The sequence below is a fragment of the Ylistrum balloti genome, unplaced genomic scaffold (genome assembly GCF_031769215.1).
Source record: "Ylistrum balloti isolate Yb309-2 unplaced genomic scaffold, AGI_CSIRO_Ybal_v1 Utg371072, whole genome shotgun sequence".
Lineage (NCBI taxonomy): Eukaryota > Metazoa > Mollusca > Bivalvia > Pectinida > Pectinidae > Ylistrum > Ylistrum balloti.
Window position 1 is genome coordinate 180,001 of NW_026782592.1, and position 19,610 is coordinate 199,610.

The window sequence follows — 19,610 nt, forward strand, 5'->3', positions numbered from 1 at the left end:
AGTACTTTGCATGCAATTTGTTGTTAAATATATTTGTATATGTCCATTCCCTGTAACTCTATAAATATAGTGTGATGTATAGTAAAATGCATTGCGTGTTATTTAATGCTATGCTATTCACTATGTATCAACAGGGCGATTACTCATTATTCAGGACATTGTTTCATTTAAGTAAACTTATTTTTTCACTGACATTTCCCTTAGCCATGCGGTTGCTCTGTGTTGAATATATCCGGTCGGCGCTAATTTGCTGCGTATTAGATTACACACAGTGATCTTCACACGCGCCACTCACTCGCCCGCGAACAGCGTGCTCCTATGGATCCGCGGTCATGTGATTTGCCATCAGAAGTTGGAGTTGCGATACTACCTGAAGTCTTATCAATTTGATACTCTATGCGAAAAAGTGTGTTTGCCTACATCAGTACCCAGGCTACGTGAAACAGCATCCTATCTTCGTTCTTCAGCCTAGAGTCTAGACTGACAGTCAGATGAAGAACCAGGAATTGCGCGGACTGATTGAAATTCATCTAATTATGGGATTTAACTTAACAGTATCATATATCTAATTATCAAAATGGCGGATCACAATTCGACGGGAAATTTCTCTGTGACGACTGTTGTAAGTAATCTTATATTTTGTTTTATTAGTTTTATTAGTAATATAACAAATTGTTTTAGGCATAACGAAGATTATGATATCATATTGTGAACTTTCTAAAACAATGGTAAACATATTCACGGTATTTTCCAATGATCAACTGTAAGAAGAATCGAGACTAAATAAAGAATTGGGACGTCCGTACTGTATTAGCGGTATGTATACACCATGCCGAACCTTAACAACCTGTAGGCATTACAACAATCTCAATTCATATGGTTTAACGTTAATACATGCCGCATGATTTTTGGTATGGCGTTTAACATAATTATGTTGTGTTTTATTGGCTATTAGATAACTTTATGTCTGTATATAAAAACGCCAGGAATTTCTATAAACACGTCATATCAAAAAATCTCATTCAGCAGATATACTTTTAGATATTTGTAAATAGAATTGGAGCTATAATAATGATGCGGTGAATTGGTTTTGCTCACAATGAACAAACACACCAGCTGTACTCAAGATGAGGCACACATTAAACTCATCAGCTGTACTCACGATTGAGCATACATCAAATTCAATTAGTTTCAGTTATGGAGATGTAAGAAGCTTTGATAATATTGAAGTTTCAATAGGTCGCATCAACTGTTCTCATATTTAAGCTTCGAGACCCAAGCTTTCTTAAGTCAGCTGTACTCATATTGGAGATTCTATCAGTCATACCAGTTGTCCTCACACTTCACCATAGTCTCCAAACGTCACGTCACCCGTTCTCACATTAAATCTTCATTAAATCGCATAACCTGTAACGTATTAAAGCTCCAAGAAGTCAAATAAGCTTTTCTCACACTTCAGCTTCAAGAAGTTATATCTGAAAATTGATCTCATACTTCGGCTTTAATAAGTTTCGTCACACTTCTGATATTAAAGTTTCAATGAATTGATTCTTTTATTCTCAGACTTCAGCTTAAATGAGTCTCTTCAGCTGATCTTGCGCTCCAGCTTTAATAAGTCATATCTGACAGCTGTGCTAACACTTCAGCTACAATAAGCCAGTCAAATAAGCTTTTGTTAAACCTAAACTTCAGTAAGTCTGGACAGCTTTCATAAGTGTCGTCAATTGTTCTCACACTTCAGCTTTCATACGTGTCGTCAGCTGTACTCACACTTCAGCTGCAATAAATCTCGTCAGTTGTTCTCACACTTCAGCTTCAATAAGCCTCGTCAGCTGTCCTCACACTTCAGCTTCAATAAGCCTCGTCAGCTGTTCTCACACTTCAGCTTAATAAATCTCGTCAGCTGTTCTCACACTCAAGCTTTGATAAGTCTCATCAGTATTTCTCACACTTCAGCTTCAATAAGCCTTGTCAGCTGTTTTCATACTTAAGCTTTAATAAGCATCGTCAGCTGTTCTCACAGTTCAGCTTCAATAGATCTCGTCAGTATTTCTCACACTCTTTAACTTCTGTAAGTTATATCTGGACAGCTATTCTCATTCTTAAGCTTCCATAAGTCTCGTCAAATGTTCTCACACTCAGCTTTAATAAGTCTCGTCAGTATTTCTATTACTTTAACTTCTATAAGTTATATCTTGACAACTGTTCTTACTCTTTAGCTTCCATAAGTCTCAGCCACTGTTGTCACACTTCAGCTTCCATAAGTCTCAGCCACTGTTATCACACTTCAGCTCCATAAGTGATATAACTGCACATGTTAAGCACATCGACGGCATCAACCCAGAAAATGTTAGTTTAAGAATCCACGTAGAAGCTTCACAGGGTTAATTCAAATGACGCCGTTGACTATTTCATTAGCTGTGACTTTTAATATCCGGTAGAGTATTTAATTGCGAGGAATAACTGTATGAAGTAGTAGACTTATTATCAAATAGCAATTGACCATCGTATTCACCAGACAAGTAAACCTGGACTACTTAAGTTTTTTTCCTGGCTTAGAAAGATTTTCTTTGATATATATGTATTGACATCAGGATAACAATATTGTGATTGCATTGGTAGTGTAAATACATATGGCATAGAGTTCTCATTTAGAAAATACATGGAGTAAAGTTTGGTCAACGTGCTAGTGCTTATGCAATATTGAAAGTCCGTTTAGAGATGTACCTACCACTGTTTAATAGGTACTGATCTGGTCACTATGCTTTTTGTCTTAATTGATACGGAAGTCCATTACGTACCGAATCATCTTCTTGAAATATATTTAGTGATAAGCAGCAGTGAATTAATACCATTCAGCTTTGAAGCACACTGAAACCTCCGTAGTATCTTTTTATTTTATTTTATGGTGAAAAACATCTCTTTTTTATTAATTCAAGATCTGAAATTATTCTGAACCAGAATAGCTACGTGCCTTTGCAACCTCCGTAAAGGCTGCTTTTTCGTGGAGCTTTAAATAGCTACATTCAACACATGGTAATTGTTACTTGATAAGACGCTTTATTACATTTTCTTCTCTTTAGTTTCATAATTGATCAATTATATTTCGCTTGAGGATATCAAATTTTTAAAACGAACTTATAAGTGAATTAAACTTGGTAGTTAGATGTCTCATTTACTGGGGGTATAATTTGATGGGGTCGTGTTTATTAAGTAGCGAATGGAGGTGAGCTATAAAAGACACATTCCATACTTAGATGTGACGTTTATAGTAAATCTTGGTGAATCTTGATTAATTTACATTTGGTAATAAAGGAAAAAATACGAACAGTGGCACTTGGCAAAATATATGCAATTATAGTAAAAATAAAGATTTCTCGATTTTTTTTTATAAAGATATTTTCTTATAGAAATTATGTGAGAAATCGTTCATGAATAGATCAGTTCGTGCTAATCTTATGAAAATCGTAAGGTATCGCGTAGTCCTGGTGGTGATTGACGTTACTAATTGTTCTGGACATCATAAAAGGCATCAACATAGCTGTGCAATGAAGTCCAGATATGTGTTAGAGTGGTGTGACCGTCTTATGTATAAAGTAAAACGAACGGTAGTGTTGTACAAAGACTTTCCAATACATTTGATCTGTAAATACAGGTGTCCTTCTGCCACCTCACGTCACGAAGGATGGCCAATTGTCAGATAGCAGGTGTGGAGTTTCCGTAACTGCCAAAGGGTAGTAGATCACATGTCAAATCCTGAATATCAATAAACGATCAGTAGATCTCATTTCTATTACTGCCAAAAGCCCGCGGCAGAATCATATGTACAGTTTCGATACGTATGTTTAGTCCAGTAAGGACATAGAACATAAATGAGGGAAATCTATGTCAAGAATTCCTGATCTGATTCAGTGATTTGGAACTCAAACCTTTTACAAAATACTACAAACACACTAGATCAAAGCGTTTAATTTCAGGCTTTAAACTTTGAAAGACCACAAATTATCGAGTATGAAACAACAGATAAAGGATACTCTAGGAAACGATATGTTAGTAAAGCACCTGTGTATATCAATGTTTATATAGGGGAAACGTGTATACAAAATGTATTTAATTATTACCTATTAAAGATTAAATGGATTGCATTATTTGTTGTCCTCTGTGATCAATATATATATAAAGTATCGCTGAAAAAAGTTTAAAATTGATAAGCACACTAAATTGTGTAAATATTAACAGCAACATTGTGCATGTATACCATTCTTTGTGAATATGATACAGCCTAACCTCGTGATCTCGAACTCTTACAACTCGAAGACCCCGTTTAATTCGAAGTGATTTACGTCCTGGTCAGACCTTTCATCAAATTTAAATTAAAACTAAATATAACTCGAAGTTTTCCAACGGCCTCGAAAGATTCGAAATAATGAAGTTCGACTGTAAACCATTAACAGCGTCGACCATGACTACATAAACATATATTTAATTTCTTGCTAAATTTGTTTCACTTCGTTCATTTCAAATAAAGACCGAATAATAATTAAAATGTTGTTTATGCGATTACAATCTGATTTATAAACGTAGTAATTTACATTTAGAAAACTTTACACAAAAAGCACAAATGAAAAGCCTGTTAAAATCATTCAATGTTGCAGTGTCAAATCTGTCTGATAGATAATTTCTGTTAAGTATTTAACTTGTACTGTGACAGCTTGGTTAATAAACCATTTAGAAAGAAAGTGTACTATAAGTACATTCTATCTTATTATAATTAAATTCTAAACTGACTGATCTGGAGAAGAAAGCTACCTAACTATTGTTATCATTTCTTTTCTCTCCAAGTCTATAAAATTAAGACGGTAACAACGGCTATAGGTATTAATTGTCCGAGACTATAATTCTATTTGTAATCTAAAAGAATTCGCCCAGTCCGATCGATTCATTTACAATTCGAAATTAAAATTTAAAAACCACGACCGATCGCCTAACATGTTATCTCGTCATTAATGGCCAGCTTTTATTTTACATGTTTTGGTAATGACAGTACTTCGTATAATCAGACCCACATTCACAACGTTATATATATGTGTGCCTGTGTTTACCGATATATTTCCTTCCCAAAATAACGAGGTTAGATATCACACGAGTAAGGACATCCATCATCACCTGTTGCACTGGGCATGTTGTTGACACTCATTTATCAGTATCATTCGACAAATTGTATGTAAAAACAAGACATCATACTTGAAGTGTATTGCTATCGTTATCGTACTGCCCCTACTTCAGTGGCTAAATGATTGTATGGTCAGAGCTTGGCTCTATCAAAGTACCGATCTAAGGAATATCGCCAAATGAGGAAAAAGCCCTATATCCAACATTAGCTATGTGAAGGTCCAGAAAGATTGCGCTGACAGATATCCTAAGTTGGTCGATGGAGTGATCAGTGCTGGTGAACTAATGACCGTTTGTAATCCGTGGATAATCTGAGAGTCTGGTCAATTTCCAGAAAACGAGAAAAACAAACCTCACAATAATTACAACAGATTGTGTTTATATATTTTACAGGAAGACTAAATTGAAATCGGGGAATTTGAAGCCTTCTTCAGGACCTATAGAGTAAATAAACTACATATTGAACCCCCTTTTCATTGTGGCATCGACGTTTTTTTTAACACTTACTACACGATTTAAGAATATAGTTAGACTAGATAAAATATAATACAGATCAGTCAAAACGCTGATATGAAACAGTGCTCTTCAATGTATTATTGAACCTCGTTATCTCGAACTCGGCTTGACCATGGGGAGATAACATAGTATTATATTCGGATGATTTGTGTTAAGTTAGGCAAGACCGAGGAAATGTTTCGAATAAAACAGGGTCATCGACCTATACGAGTTCGAGATAACGAGGTTCGACAGTATATGAATAAAACACGCGTTTAACTTGTGTAAGCAAATCAGTGATTAGCCTCCGTAGGTTGGTTTTGAATTACTTCCCGTCCTATCAGCAGTCGTTTTGGGATGGTAAGAATATGGTATAAGGCTACTGTGTTATAGGATTACCTTATATGTCATCATAGATTCCGCATAATACGTCTATGCTTTTAAACCGAAATGAAACCTTAGCTCACAGAAAATAGCACACCCTTATTTACCAATCATCGGCTGTTGATATATCCACTGAACGAGAAAATGGCAGCACTGACCGGCGATGGATTTATCCTTCATTAGATGAACGGTAGATAGTCTACCGACTGTAGCCGTATTATCGCTGCTCAGTCGACCTTTCTAAAGTCTGTACGTTCATTGTGAAGCTTTCTTTTAATTGTTCTTATTCCAAATATTAATACAGTAGAAGACCCCGTTTAATGCAAGAATTTCATCGGTCCCTGCTACATTGTTAGTATACACAAATCATTCAAGCTCACATAAATCGAATAATCGGTTATCTCGAAGTGTTCCCATGGTCCCGTCGAGTTTTAGATAACGAGGTTCGGCTGTGTGTATGATGTCACGTTCATGTTGCACGATTATACATTCATTCTAAACTACCAGTTTACGGAATAGATAAGCACACAAATGAATAGAGAAGATTTGTAGATCGCTGATGTAGTAAAGATCGTTTGGGACTTCCATATGTCTGATGGACATTTCGCCACACCACGCGCAAGCCATAATGAACACAAACGATTTAAGTGAATATTAGATAATGCTATAACTTAAGATATTTATGTATATGTTTGTTTGAGATCGGCTTGGCTTTGATGCGCAGTAAACGTCATGTTTTGTGTATACAACCCGTCATTCACATTTATCTATAGACGCAAGTCTGAAAAAAGCGGTGAAAGAATCGGATGAAATAGACACATGTCAAAACAGCATATTTTGTTCAGCATTTATCAGGTATATCTACGTATTTATAAGTTGGCAAGAAGGAACACTTATTTAGTGCATTTCCAGACATCTGTCTTTAAAATGTACAAAGGTATATCAGCTTCATTTAATAATATACATAAAAAAAAATCAATAACACTACGGAAGAAATATTTACTGGTTTGTATTTATAGAGAAATAATATAAGTAAAATGTGTCTAAGGCTTTTAAGGCACATCTGGAAAACTCTGTAGATCATCTCATGATGTTGCATGTACGAACATCTCGTAGTCTGCCTTTTACGCACAATCGGACGTCAGAAAGAAATACTAGCTTCATCAATATGTCAAAGTCAGTTAGATACTGATGTTTATGACAGAAGACTTAGGTCTGGTTGTATTATAGGTATATATCTTAAACACTCTAAACCAGACATTATATATATATATAGTACGTACGTAGGTCTGATTGACGCTCATTCCGTTGCAGACGATGTGAAACTATCTGATAACACATCCAATAATAACTCATACATATTAATAAGCCGTCGTGTTAGAAGCTTGGAGCAGGATTAATGTCGTTTATACTTATAATATGTCATTTACATCTGAATAAAAGAAATCATTACACTGTATCATTAACCTGGTCACAAACATTTTCTCTATTGTTCTGTAATAACTGCTTTGTTCAGGGTTTTTCTTTCTTTTTCTTTTTTTTTTAAACTGCCAAGTACCTCTGAACAACAACAAAGTACTACCATGAAACATCAAACGGCAAATCAAAAACAGAAAGATTTACTTGGAGACTCCTGAAAAAAGTACAATGAGTATAAGACCATGTGTTACAGAAGAGTAAGCGTCTTCAGCTTCATCGACGACACCCGCCATATAAACTTTGGTCTGCTATTTGCTTGGTTTGCAAATTGAATTACTCTATCATATTGTCGAAGTGACCATGATAGTGAATCAAATAAAGACGAACTTTGTTATGTTTTTATATAAAAGTGAGAACTTTGGATAACCTGTTTAAGGCTGCCATCATAAGATTTAGGAACTGTGGAAATATATGTTCCATTTTGAAGGACTTCGAACCATTTGTGGCAGTTGTTGGAAATCAAATAATATCGGTCGTTTACATTGATTCATTATCAGATTATTGTATGTTATACCTACATAAGTGAATATCACTAAGGTCCTCATAATCCATTTGTACATTTATTTTCTTTTGTTACCTAGATGAAAAGTAAATATATTTCTATGCAGTTTTCCTCATTTACAATACATTCAAAAGCTCACAGTTAAACACTTTCACCTATCTCGGGGTTTACCTTCTTCCTGTTCTTAGACCTATGAATACATTTATGAAAAGTACCACTTTCATTTCCTGTGTTGATGATGCAGTCATGTACAAACGGTTAGAGGACAGTGTGAGCATGTGGTAGCTTGTGGTACTCGAGTATTACAATATGTCTAGCAAAACATTCTCTGCCATTTCTCTGTGATACCAAGGGTTGACAAACTACTTAAAGCCTTATACCAACCTGTTTACTTTGTTATAAGCTGTTTTCCGGTTTTTGTACTAGTTTTGATAAATTCTGCCTACACCTACTTAATTTGAATTCTATGAGAAAAATGCTATCGACTGCTTCAGCATTCCTGCACTCGGCCCGAAAAGCTTAAAATAAAATTTCCTCGCTCACCACTTTTAATCCCTTTTGAACATCTTAACGTGTTTTCTGTCGATATCGTATCTGCCAAGCAAATAGGAATTCAAATCAGGTACATAAATATTGGGGATTCAAATCACTTTGTGCTTTGTATTTTGTCTATATATTATCTGTCTGTGTCTCGACAGTTTGTTTAAACTACCCGTAGACCTACAGTCGACGTAGCCCGCACGTCAACAGTGTTTATTTTAGATTACGTATGTATCGCCCACATTTACCTTGGTCAAATGAAATAAAAATACAAGGCCTTAAGACGAAATCACCTATTTTACACGGCATTGCGCTGATCACCCTCGAGGCACGTGAATGTTGAAAAACCTGACTCTAGAAAGAAACAGAGTAAAGAAATGTTAAATGGTTATGGTTGTTTGATAAATTGCAACGTTTTTCAAAAAGAACATCTGAGTGCATTCATTTTTCATTCTTTTATGGCTAAACGTATTCACAGCGAAATAAATTCGATAAACTTTAATCAAATCTAAAGGCAGAACCTCGATAAAAGTGCGATCTTTCGTTACATTCGATTTTTTATCAAATATGTATTGTACTAGTTGTCCAGGCATGTGAAATGATTAAATACATTTTACATCGATATACATACCGTCAAACCTTGTTATCTCGAACTCGGCGCGACCATGGAGAAACGTCGATATAACCGAGTATTCGAATTAACTGAAGTTCGAGTCTTTTGTGTAAAGTAAGGTGGAGACCGAAAAGCTTCGAATTAAACGAATTAAACGGGATCTTCTAGTTATATGAGTTCGAAATAACGATACATGTATTGCATGATAAGCTTAGACAATTTCATGTTTGGAGATAACATAAATGTTTCAAAAAGATTTTGTCAGACCGACGACGGCTTAACGGGGATTAAATCAAAATCTTGTGTTCTCGTGGTGAAACGTTCATCGACTTGTACAACACTTTCTCTGTTAAAGGCACCATCAAATTCCGTTTCTTCACTTTGCTTTCTGGAACATTTTCGGTTTTTTCGTCAGTTTCCATTTATTTTTTATCTAATTCCCTTTCCGGGGCGCTTCTGTTTTTACCTCGACTTTTTCTGTGCAGTATTTCCCACTTTGTCCCCTCAATTTTTCTGCAGCACCACCTGTTTTGCCACAAATTTCCTGGGACATCCTATCGCGACACAGATCTTTAGCTTATAATTATGTCTAGTGCTTGATGTATTGATTATCAATTTTTAACTCTTCTTTTTTCGTTTGAGAATGTGTACTACTTACTAATATAAATAACTAAAGCATTAGACGCCTACCCTTCCGGAGCCGCCAATCTATTCTATTGGTCATGTTTAAAAGTCACCAAGTATATCTCCCTTCTGTTGATACAATTTGTTTTACTCTTGTTTTGTATTTAATTCAGATGCTGCTAACATGTCAATGCCTTTGTTTTTAATGTATGGTTAATATTATTATGATTTTTCGGTCTGATGGAAGATATTTTATTCTGATAGAAGATTTAAAGGTGAGAAAATATCATTTTTGTTTTCATAGCAGTAATCTGATTAAAACATTCCTTTCACTAATATATGCAAAACGTAGCCCTAAGTATCGAGGATGCAAATAATTCTAACATAATCCGTCGAATCACATGACTACGTTTACTTCTACGTCAAAAGAATCATATCGGTACAAATACTCCCTCTGTGCTATCAAGATGACACTGAAAATTACGCGAGATCTGCGATCTTCACAAGACATTTTGATAAGAGATTGACATTCAGATAAAGCATTTGTTGGTCATAGTAACATTTTAATAATAAAAAAATATATAACGCGTTATTTTTGCAATTGCTCCTACTTTCTGCCCTGTAGTTGTACAATGTGACTACTTGTTCCTCACGTTGAAGATGGCACTCCACTTCGAACAATAAACTTTTGTACAGCCACATCTTTATATTGTCAAGTTCTACTTTTTTCTGTGGAAGCTGTTATTATTCCGTACGTATTGTTTACATAATGTTCATTATACTCTTCCCCGAAGAAAAAAAAATAACAGACTTCGTCCAAATCGACTGGAGTAAACTTCACAATGGGTGACCCTTCGTCTGGTCTGCCGGGATGAGAAGACAGCTAGATAGGTACTTGATACCAAAACTGTGTCCATCATTGGGACATGTTTACTGTCACGTAGACAATGGTGATATAATGGGTTACTTACGAGACTCATTTAAAACCTGTCACGTAATGCATGTGTTTAGGATAGCTTACACGTCTACAGAGTGTGGAAAAACCTATTCGGTTGGCGTCACCAGAATCAGTAAGCATTCTGTGTGATTTTTTTTCTCTTTAAATAGACAGGAAATATTTCACATGACAATCAATAAAATATGTACTCTACGAATACCCAGACATCTCTAATAAACTTTTAGTACATTGTGTATTGAAGTGTTTTTCATCTTTTTTTTTCAAAATAATATTTGAACTTCAAGAACTTATCCAATATAGTTTACACCATCCTACATTGTTTTCGGTTGATTTTTCAACGTCGGGTTAAATTTTTCCAATATGAGATATTGTGTATTAATTGAGAAATTTGAAAATCCAAATGCATATGTGTAAGTTCTCAGTGTTCATGTCCTTCTGTATACGCGTATTTATGGTATCTGTACCCCGGTTATCTGCTGTTTAAGTGGTAACCACAAAACACATCAGTTTCCCTATATATAATAAATATTAAATCAAGTTTAGGTTAAATTTCGATACAGACTTTGTACCTCGGTATTCGTATATTCAAAATAACATGTGTATGGACACTGCATCGTAATGTCATTTTTATACGAATCTTCGTGCAAATTTATTAATGTTTTATTATAGTTTTATTAACTTTAGTTTGGATTATAATTCCGTCATCATATTGATAATTCTATTGTTGTTTCTGGAAACTGCTTACTGCACAGTGTGATATTTCAGCTAAAAGGATGAAAAACTTTATGAAGCGATGTGGTTCAATGTTTGGCGCCCCTCAATATTTTCAAAATTTGTTAATAAAAGATGCTATTCATTTGTGCGTCATTTATACAATGTTGTGAACTTTAATAACACTTTAGTAGCACTTTGACTCTTTTCCGGCATATTTTTACTCGTAAATGTTAAAGAGCAGTCTACTTGTACAACAGCTGTACTTATTTTGGTGCTATGTTTGTGTTTAAATCCTTTATAGTATAATACTGCTGAACTCCAGCCATGAAAAAAAGTTTCAATAAAATAGCTTTAAATAATTCATAAGGATTAGACAAAAAAGGTAAGTTGCTTATATTTGTATGCATAAGTATCGAGCTGGTCTCATTCACAGGATCGTTAGTGGAATGTAACAGTTTTAACGAGTGTTTTTCGTCTTTTAATCTTTGTAGGTCGTCTATAGCTCAGTTTCAGTGCGCTGTCTCTTCAACAAGGGTGTATTATTTTGAATGACGCATAACTTTGTACGCCAGCCTAACTTCTACAATTTAAGTTCTACTTAATGTGTGATGCATGTGAGGGGCCTGATCGAATTAGGATATTGTGTAAACAAATAACTAGATTTCAATGCCTGTGTAAACCAATTAATAGCTGTCATTAGCATCGGAATGCTGTTCTATCACAGGGTCCCTTTTCCTCTTGTTTAACTAGATACCATCTTTGTTTTTTTACAATTCCTTTTCTCCCTTCTCTGCATACAAATCACTTAGACGGCCGTCCCTACAAAACGCACTAAACACACAATTGTTTACTGAATTACAACGCAGTAAGCTAATAGTGGATAACAGTAGTTTTTTCATGTCAGAGTCAGATATCTGTTCTGCTTTGCATTCCCGCATTTGTTAAAAAAAACCTCACAATTTCCTTCTTTTTCTCTTGTCTTTCTTCTCTCAACAGGTTCTTGTGTAACTTCTGATACAGTCGATAGATGAGATCCTGGTAACTAGTGCTGTGATTCAGAGTTATTGAAATATAACATTTAATTCATACTGTGTACTTAAAAAGACTGTCTATTGCTATCTTAGATGTTAAATATATACCACTTTCCCTGTTATAAATTAAGGACGTGGTTTGGTACTGGTTAGTTTGCCTGTTTGTTCCGTTGTGTTTTACCTTGTTTTCATTTGAGAACGTTACGTTACCTACTTGGATTGACCAAGATTTACATGGTTAGTGGCACAAGACGTTTACTGTTCCGGAACACCTGGTCTCTCTGCTTTTTCGTGAATCTCTGTGTATATCTTTCGTTTGTTAATATTGTGTCCTAGTGTTATGGAATTTGAGTTTGAATTATGACTCCATTGACATGTTTGTAATTTCTTGTGTGTGTGTTTTTTTCCAAACTTGGATATTGTAACATGCCAAATGACAAGAAATTGAAAGTTTTTTAGGTAGATCATATTGAGTGATAAGGTACAATGAACTCATTATGTTTACGCGATTGTGATATCGTAGCTTATCATATTTTATCTGTCTAAGCGATTATACAAATGATATGCTTTTCGATAATCACTGATCTTAATCGGTTGCTACATACATTGGAACATCGTTATCTCGAACTCGTATAACGCGAAGACCCCATTTAATTCGAAGCATTTCGTCCGTCCTTGCCTAACTTTACATAAAACATCGTATAAATGGAATACTCGGTTATTTCGAAGTTTCCCCCTTTGTTCCGCCGAGTTTGAGATAATGAGGTTCGACTGTACATATTGAATTGAGAGATTCAATACTTTCGCTAAGTACACCAATCAGAAAACGTTCTATATATTATTTTATCAATTCTTGTACCTACTTGGTGTAGAAAAATGTATGTTCTGACACAAACTGTATAATGGTTTAACTAAAGAAAATTATAGCTGTTGCGTTGTACAACGTTTTATTGTTTAAGGGATTTAAAAGTATCCCAAACAGGTATCAACAGTGCAACTTTACAATATAGAAACATAATCATGTATTTCCATTTTGTACATATGTAATGTTAACAAAACACTTGTTTTAAAGCTATTGTAAATTCAACATTGCTCTTTCAATTGTACATAAATTAAGCAGAGCACATTTTTACAACCATTACCAATATGTAACTTCTATAACAAATCACAAAAAACAATGACTGAATTTTCAACGGAAACTTTATATAAATGTACAAGGATGCAAAGGTTGATACAGACGGTTTCTATCTAACATTTCAGTGACGTCATAATATTCAATTTCCCGAACTTCACAGTATCATGACTTTAAATGTTTTATGTCAGTATATCAGGGTAATAATAACAGGACTGATTTTCACTAAACGTATCCATTGGATAAATGGAATTACAGATCTTTCCCCCCAATCCTGATTTTTATTTTCCCAATTCCCATTCCCTAAATACCTCATCTATTGAAGTGTGTGGCTTTCAGAGGTCAATTTTGGGGGTCAATTGTGTTATAGCTCTAATTTAGCGGAACAACGTGCTTTTCCCTACTATGACCTCGTGTAACCTCGGAAACGCTACGTACAAACAGTTCCAACAGATCGGTGGAATGCTTTCCTCCAACTCTGTGGTCAGTTCAATGCTGGTGAACTATCTCTCTAGTGCCACTCGTGTGGTCACTTTGATGCTGTTGACTATAGCTCGCTAATGCCACTCGTGTAGTCATTTTAATGCTGATAAACTATAGCAATACAGTACAATACAATACATTACAATACAATACAGTCAGATTACAATACAATACTATACAATACTATATATATTTATCTGAATGTCACATATCCCAGTACAGAGTCATCGATTATCGGTTATGTTTACAGATATACTAGTGATATTAGCCGACATTGGCTAAGGGGACACTGTTATAAAAGGACAATATTTTAACATATTATTGGTGTAATGTTACCTTATTAAGTACGTGAAGCGAACGCCGATATCGAAGCAATGAAAGTTGTCTTAAGTTATAAAAAAAATATCCGACATTCGTTTGAACGATATCTTGTAGCTTCACTAAAAAGATTACTTCTAATATTATTAAAATTGTACATTCAAAGAGAAAATGAATTTGACCACACTCAAAAATATTACTCAGACGGTGGAGAGGAGCTCTCTAGCACCACACGTGTGGTCAGCTCTCTAGCGACCTGTCCCTATGTAGAAGGGCTTGCTAGTACCACACGTGTGGTCAGTTCTTTAGCGACCTGTCCCTATGTAGAAGGGCTCACTAGTACCACACGTGTGGTCAGTTCTCTAGCGACCTGTTCCTATGTAGACGAGTTCACTAGTACCACACATGTGGTCAGTTCTTTGTCGACTTGTCCCTATGTAGAGAAGCTCACTAGTAGCACACGTGTGGTCAGTTCTCTATCGACCTGTCCCAATTGAGAGGAGCTCACTAGTACCACACGTGTGGTCAGCTCTCTAGCGACCTGTTCCTATGTAGAAGGGCTCACTAGTACCACACGTGTGGTCAGCTCTCTAGCGACCTGTCCCTATGTAGAGAAGTTCACTAGTACCACACGTGTGGTCAGCTCTCTAACGGCCTGTCCCTATGTAGAGGGGCTCGCTAGTACATCACGTGTGGTCAGTTCTCTATCGACTTGTCCCTATGTAGACGAGCTCACTAGTACCACACGTGGTCAGCTCTCTAGCGATCTGTCCCTATATAGAGAAGCTCACTAGTACCACACGTGTCATCAGCTCTCTAGCGACCTGTCCCTATGTAGAGAAGCTCACTAGTACAACACGTGTGGTCAGCTCTCTAACGGCCTCTCCCTATGTAGAGAAGCTCACTAGTACATCACGTGTGGTCAGTTCTCTGTCGACCTGTCCCTATGTAGAGGGGCTTACTAGTACCACTCGTGTGGTCAGTTCTGAAGCGCAGCTATCTTTCGGATACTGGCTTAAAATAGATTTTTCTTCGACATGTCGATCACGTTCGACTGACCGTAATTAAGCACAATGCAAAGAATGCTTGTGATACTGAATCAGGGTAGTTGCGAAATACGTGTAAATAAAATATAGGTTGGAAATCTCTGAAACAAAACCTTTTAAAGATATACCTAATCTTCCAAACACGAAATTTTATCATATTCATAACTTACTTTCAAACATAAATCTTACTTTAATTTTTTACAGAAATTCCTTATCGTGTTTTCATGTTTTGTCGTATAACTGTGATAGATGAGTAATTGGGAGAATAAAACGGCTGTCAATTCGATGATGTGCCTTCTGACTATTTAGAGAATCTCAAATTACATAACCTCACACATCTGGCGATGACAGTCTGACACATCGAATACATCTTCACACATATTTTACAGGTATGGTCGTTAATATACACACAATCCGGCGTGTCACTTATAGACCTAAAAGACAGATATGTGTATATTCATATCTTTTCTGTTTCTGATTATCCTACCTTTTAATTCTGCAATTGGCTTTTTTCCTTTTGGAAATCATTTCCATTCGTTGTTGTTTAGGTATATTTACTATTTTATCTGCGCTTCCGTTCGTTTGGAAAATAAATTATTTCATGTGTTATTGTTTGTATAATAGATATTTTTCGTGTGTTTTCCATGTTCTTTTCTATTTCAGTACATATATATATACTTATGTCGAATAGTTCGTTTGTATGCTCTACGTATTGTAAACTGTCCATGTATTATGTGCAAACATCTAAACTTATATTGCGTATTTAACTACAGTCGACCTCGTTATCTCGAACTTGGCGGGACCGTGGGGTAACCTAACCATAACCGAGTATTCGATTTAAATGAGTTCGCATGTTTTGTGTAAAGTTAAGCAGGGGCCAACGAAATGCTTCGAATTAACCGCAGTCTTCGAGTTTTAAGAGTTTGAAATAACGAGGTTCGACCGTATAAGATACACAGATGCCTCGTTGATTAGTAGTTGCATGTGTAATGGTGTTTTTGGTTGCCATACTCCTCAATCTATCTAACCAATGTTAAGCGAATATTACGAAAACACTACACAGACCATTTTCGCGCCAATTATACGGACCATTTAAGAAATATTGGAAGAAAGCGCGTGTTGGAGAACTAATTATTTCACCGGCTCCGTCTGGATGAGTAAAAAACATCTGTTTACTTAGTCAACAAAAGCTGATAAAACTCTAAGTAGCGTTGATACTGACATAAGTAATGGTTTCAATGTTGTTGATTTTCTTTGTAGACAGAACACTACTGTTACACACGATGCAAGGAAAAAGCTTTCAGATATCGCTTTCTCGAACAGGAGACAGTGGAATCTCACTATTCCATTGACGTATAATCGCAAAGGAGATTTTTGAATAGAATCGTACGGTTTGGAAGTGAAATTGCATGCTCAAGAAAGATGAATGAAAGTCGTTTTTATATTCTGTAACATATCATTCGCAGCTTTAAAGACCCAATATGCGTAACATTCACCAAAAAATTAGTGTAGAATCACACATAATTATTGAGATATTCTCTAAGATGTAGTTAAAATTAAGTTATTCAAACAATAGTTACCATGACTTTGTGCATAAAGTATTGATATATGAGCAGTTGAAACTCGCTATTTGTAAACACACCTCCATTTTAAACACGCCGCCATCGAAATTACGATTGTTGCCGAACCACGTCGGAAAGTTCATGACCTGATCTCGCGAGATTTGAGGTTTCTACTTATAGAGGAAGCACATGCAGATATGTCTACGGTAAGTTTTTGTTTACAAACATTGTTTGCCAAGACTTGAGGTATTCCTGTGATAAACATTCAGTTTTTGGGAAATTATTAGAAGGAATAATTAGTTTAGAAACGATACGACGCACAATTATAACGTAAGAATTCAGAATTGGCCTGATGTATGATTGGAAAAAAGGAAGCGACTGGTGAACGTCTGTACTGTGTCTGCCAATGTTTACACACGTGGAATATGCGCATGCGCAATGTCATCGCTACGAGCGGTAATGTATGAATTATTGTGGGTCCCACATTGTTTATTTTCCGATTTTTTCAATTTTTATTTAAATTGAAAACAGTCAGTTTTATTTTCTTTAATTAAAGGAAAGTATCTGTTTTGTTACATATATTACGGGGAAAATAAGATAAAGTTTGTTTTTTATAGTGATTTTTACGTATATTGGGGCTTTAAAAGGGTTGCGTTCATATTCATTTCCGGCAAGAAACCAGTTTGGATAAACACCAATGGGATTTAACAGGATTGTACAAAAGACAAAAAATATGAATAAAAGAAAAAAGTATACGGATACGCAAGCGCCCATCTAACTTGCAATGAAATAAACAGATATAATATATACTGAATGGTTTACTAATTAAAATGTGTATTTTACAAGCAAATGGATTATATCACTACTGCTGTGATGATTTAAAAAGATACATTTTATATCATTGCTAGTGATGAAATAACTTTTAAAATGTAATGAAAGAAAATTTCATTGTGTCATACTCTTGAAATTTATATTAAACGTGAAACCATTTAATATCCCCTCTCTATGTTCCTATATTTATAACGATGATTCATCAAGGTCTACTATTATCATCCTTTTTACATTTTTCAAGGACAATCAAGTAGACAAAATCAATCCAAACGTGAAATAACCCAATTTTCAATAAAAGTCGATAAATATATGTACGGGTGGTTTCACATAACCGTCTGGGGTTCGATTCCCGGAAGGGACGTGAAAAGGTTAGGGGTCATCTGCCCTGGGTACTCCGGTTTCATCCCACAATAAGACCACTCGCGCGCTTACATCCGGGCTACCAAGAGTGACTAGTAAAAGTTCAAATAACTTTTTTCGCAATTGTTGTAAATCATTACTATAGTAAATATGAGCCTTTATCAAATCCGTTTATTTTACTGATACAAATATAATTACTTCCAAACTTGTTTCAGACATCTTGGCAATCTTGCTAATGTAAACAAGAGTATTTATTTTCATGTTTGGTCCGGTTGCAAAATATACAAATTTATGCATCATAATTTGTAACCTTGCATTCCTTGCAAAACTGAACAATTTGATAATTCTTTGAAAAAAAATCATCCGTACTCTTCCATTCGTCACACTGAATGTCGTTTATAGAATAAATGTTCATTTCTAAACATACGAATTGTCAAACCTTACAAACTTGCGCTTGTGTGTACCTCGACACAGATGACAATAGTAAGTCACATTATTTCACACAAAGCTGACGGTAATAGGATATAGGCCGTAACAGGTTGCAGAGTTAGTCGGACTGGCTAAGTAACGCTTCCTCAATACCCTCCAAACAACCGGATCTAGGTATGATTACCGACCCTGTAGTCTAGACGCTATAAGTAACTCTCGCTTCTTAACTGAACGATTTAAGTTCATTAACAGATGATACAAAAAGTGAACAATCCCACAAACTACGTTATCAACATTTACATAACATCTCCAGGAGGAAGGACAACCACTACGAACACGTAACATACAAAATGTCTTCTCGTTTTTAGCGAAACTCAGGGTCAGTCGTCTTTAATATTTAGTAGACAAGAACCGATTAGATTATCTCATGTTTTACCATTTGCGGTCTACAACAGGATATATATAGTACATAAGTAAATTGATGTAGAGTTTTGTTGGGGCACGTGGCGTCTAAATTATTATTACTCCTTCAGAATAATATGTGCATAAAATAAATTACCTTGGCGTTCAATGTCCTAGTTTCGTAAACTTCTCGATTGCTTGAATCAACTTTTCCTCGTATATTGTGAAATTTGTTTCGGTCATTGCTGATTTACCAAATCTCTATTTTGGGTATGTATCCATACTCTTGTACCTAATAAGATTGGTCGTTGGGTTTCAGAATATCTAATACTAAGAATAAAATAGAGATAGAAATTCATGTCATGGAGTGCTTTTGAAATTGTTCCTTTCTTCTTATTTTGTGCCATTGGAAACTAATTCCTAGATCATTATATTATATTAAATTATTATATTATATTATATCATATTATATCTTTCTTGAACAAAAACCGAATCACAGGTAAGTTATTTCCTCTATACACAAACTTGTACTTTT

General features: G+C 35.3%; 1 protein-coding gene across 1 annotated transcript in view; it reads left to right on the forward strand.

Annotated features, from left to right (window-relative positions):
• The first annotated feature begins 421 nt into the window (after positions 1-421).
• Positions 422-19,610, forward strand: part of LOC132560514 (parathyroid hormone/parathyroid hormone-related peptide receptor-like) — an 81,574-nt gene continuing 62,385 nt past the window's right edge. Inside the window, exon 1 of the mRNA XM_060225182.1 lies at positions 422-622. Within this exon, the coding sequence (XP_060081165.1) occupies positions 578-622 (45 nt within the window). The 5' untranslated portion in view covers positions 422-577. The remainder of the gene's footprint in view (positions 623-19,610) is intronic.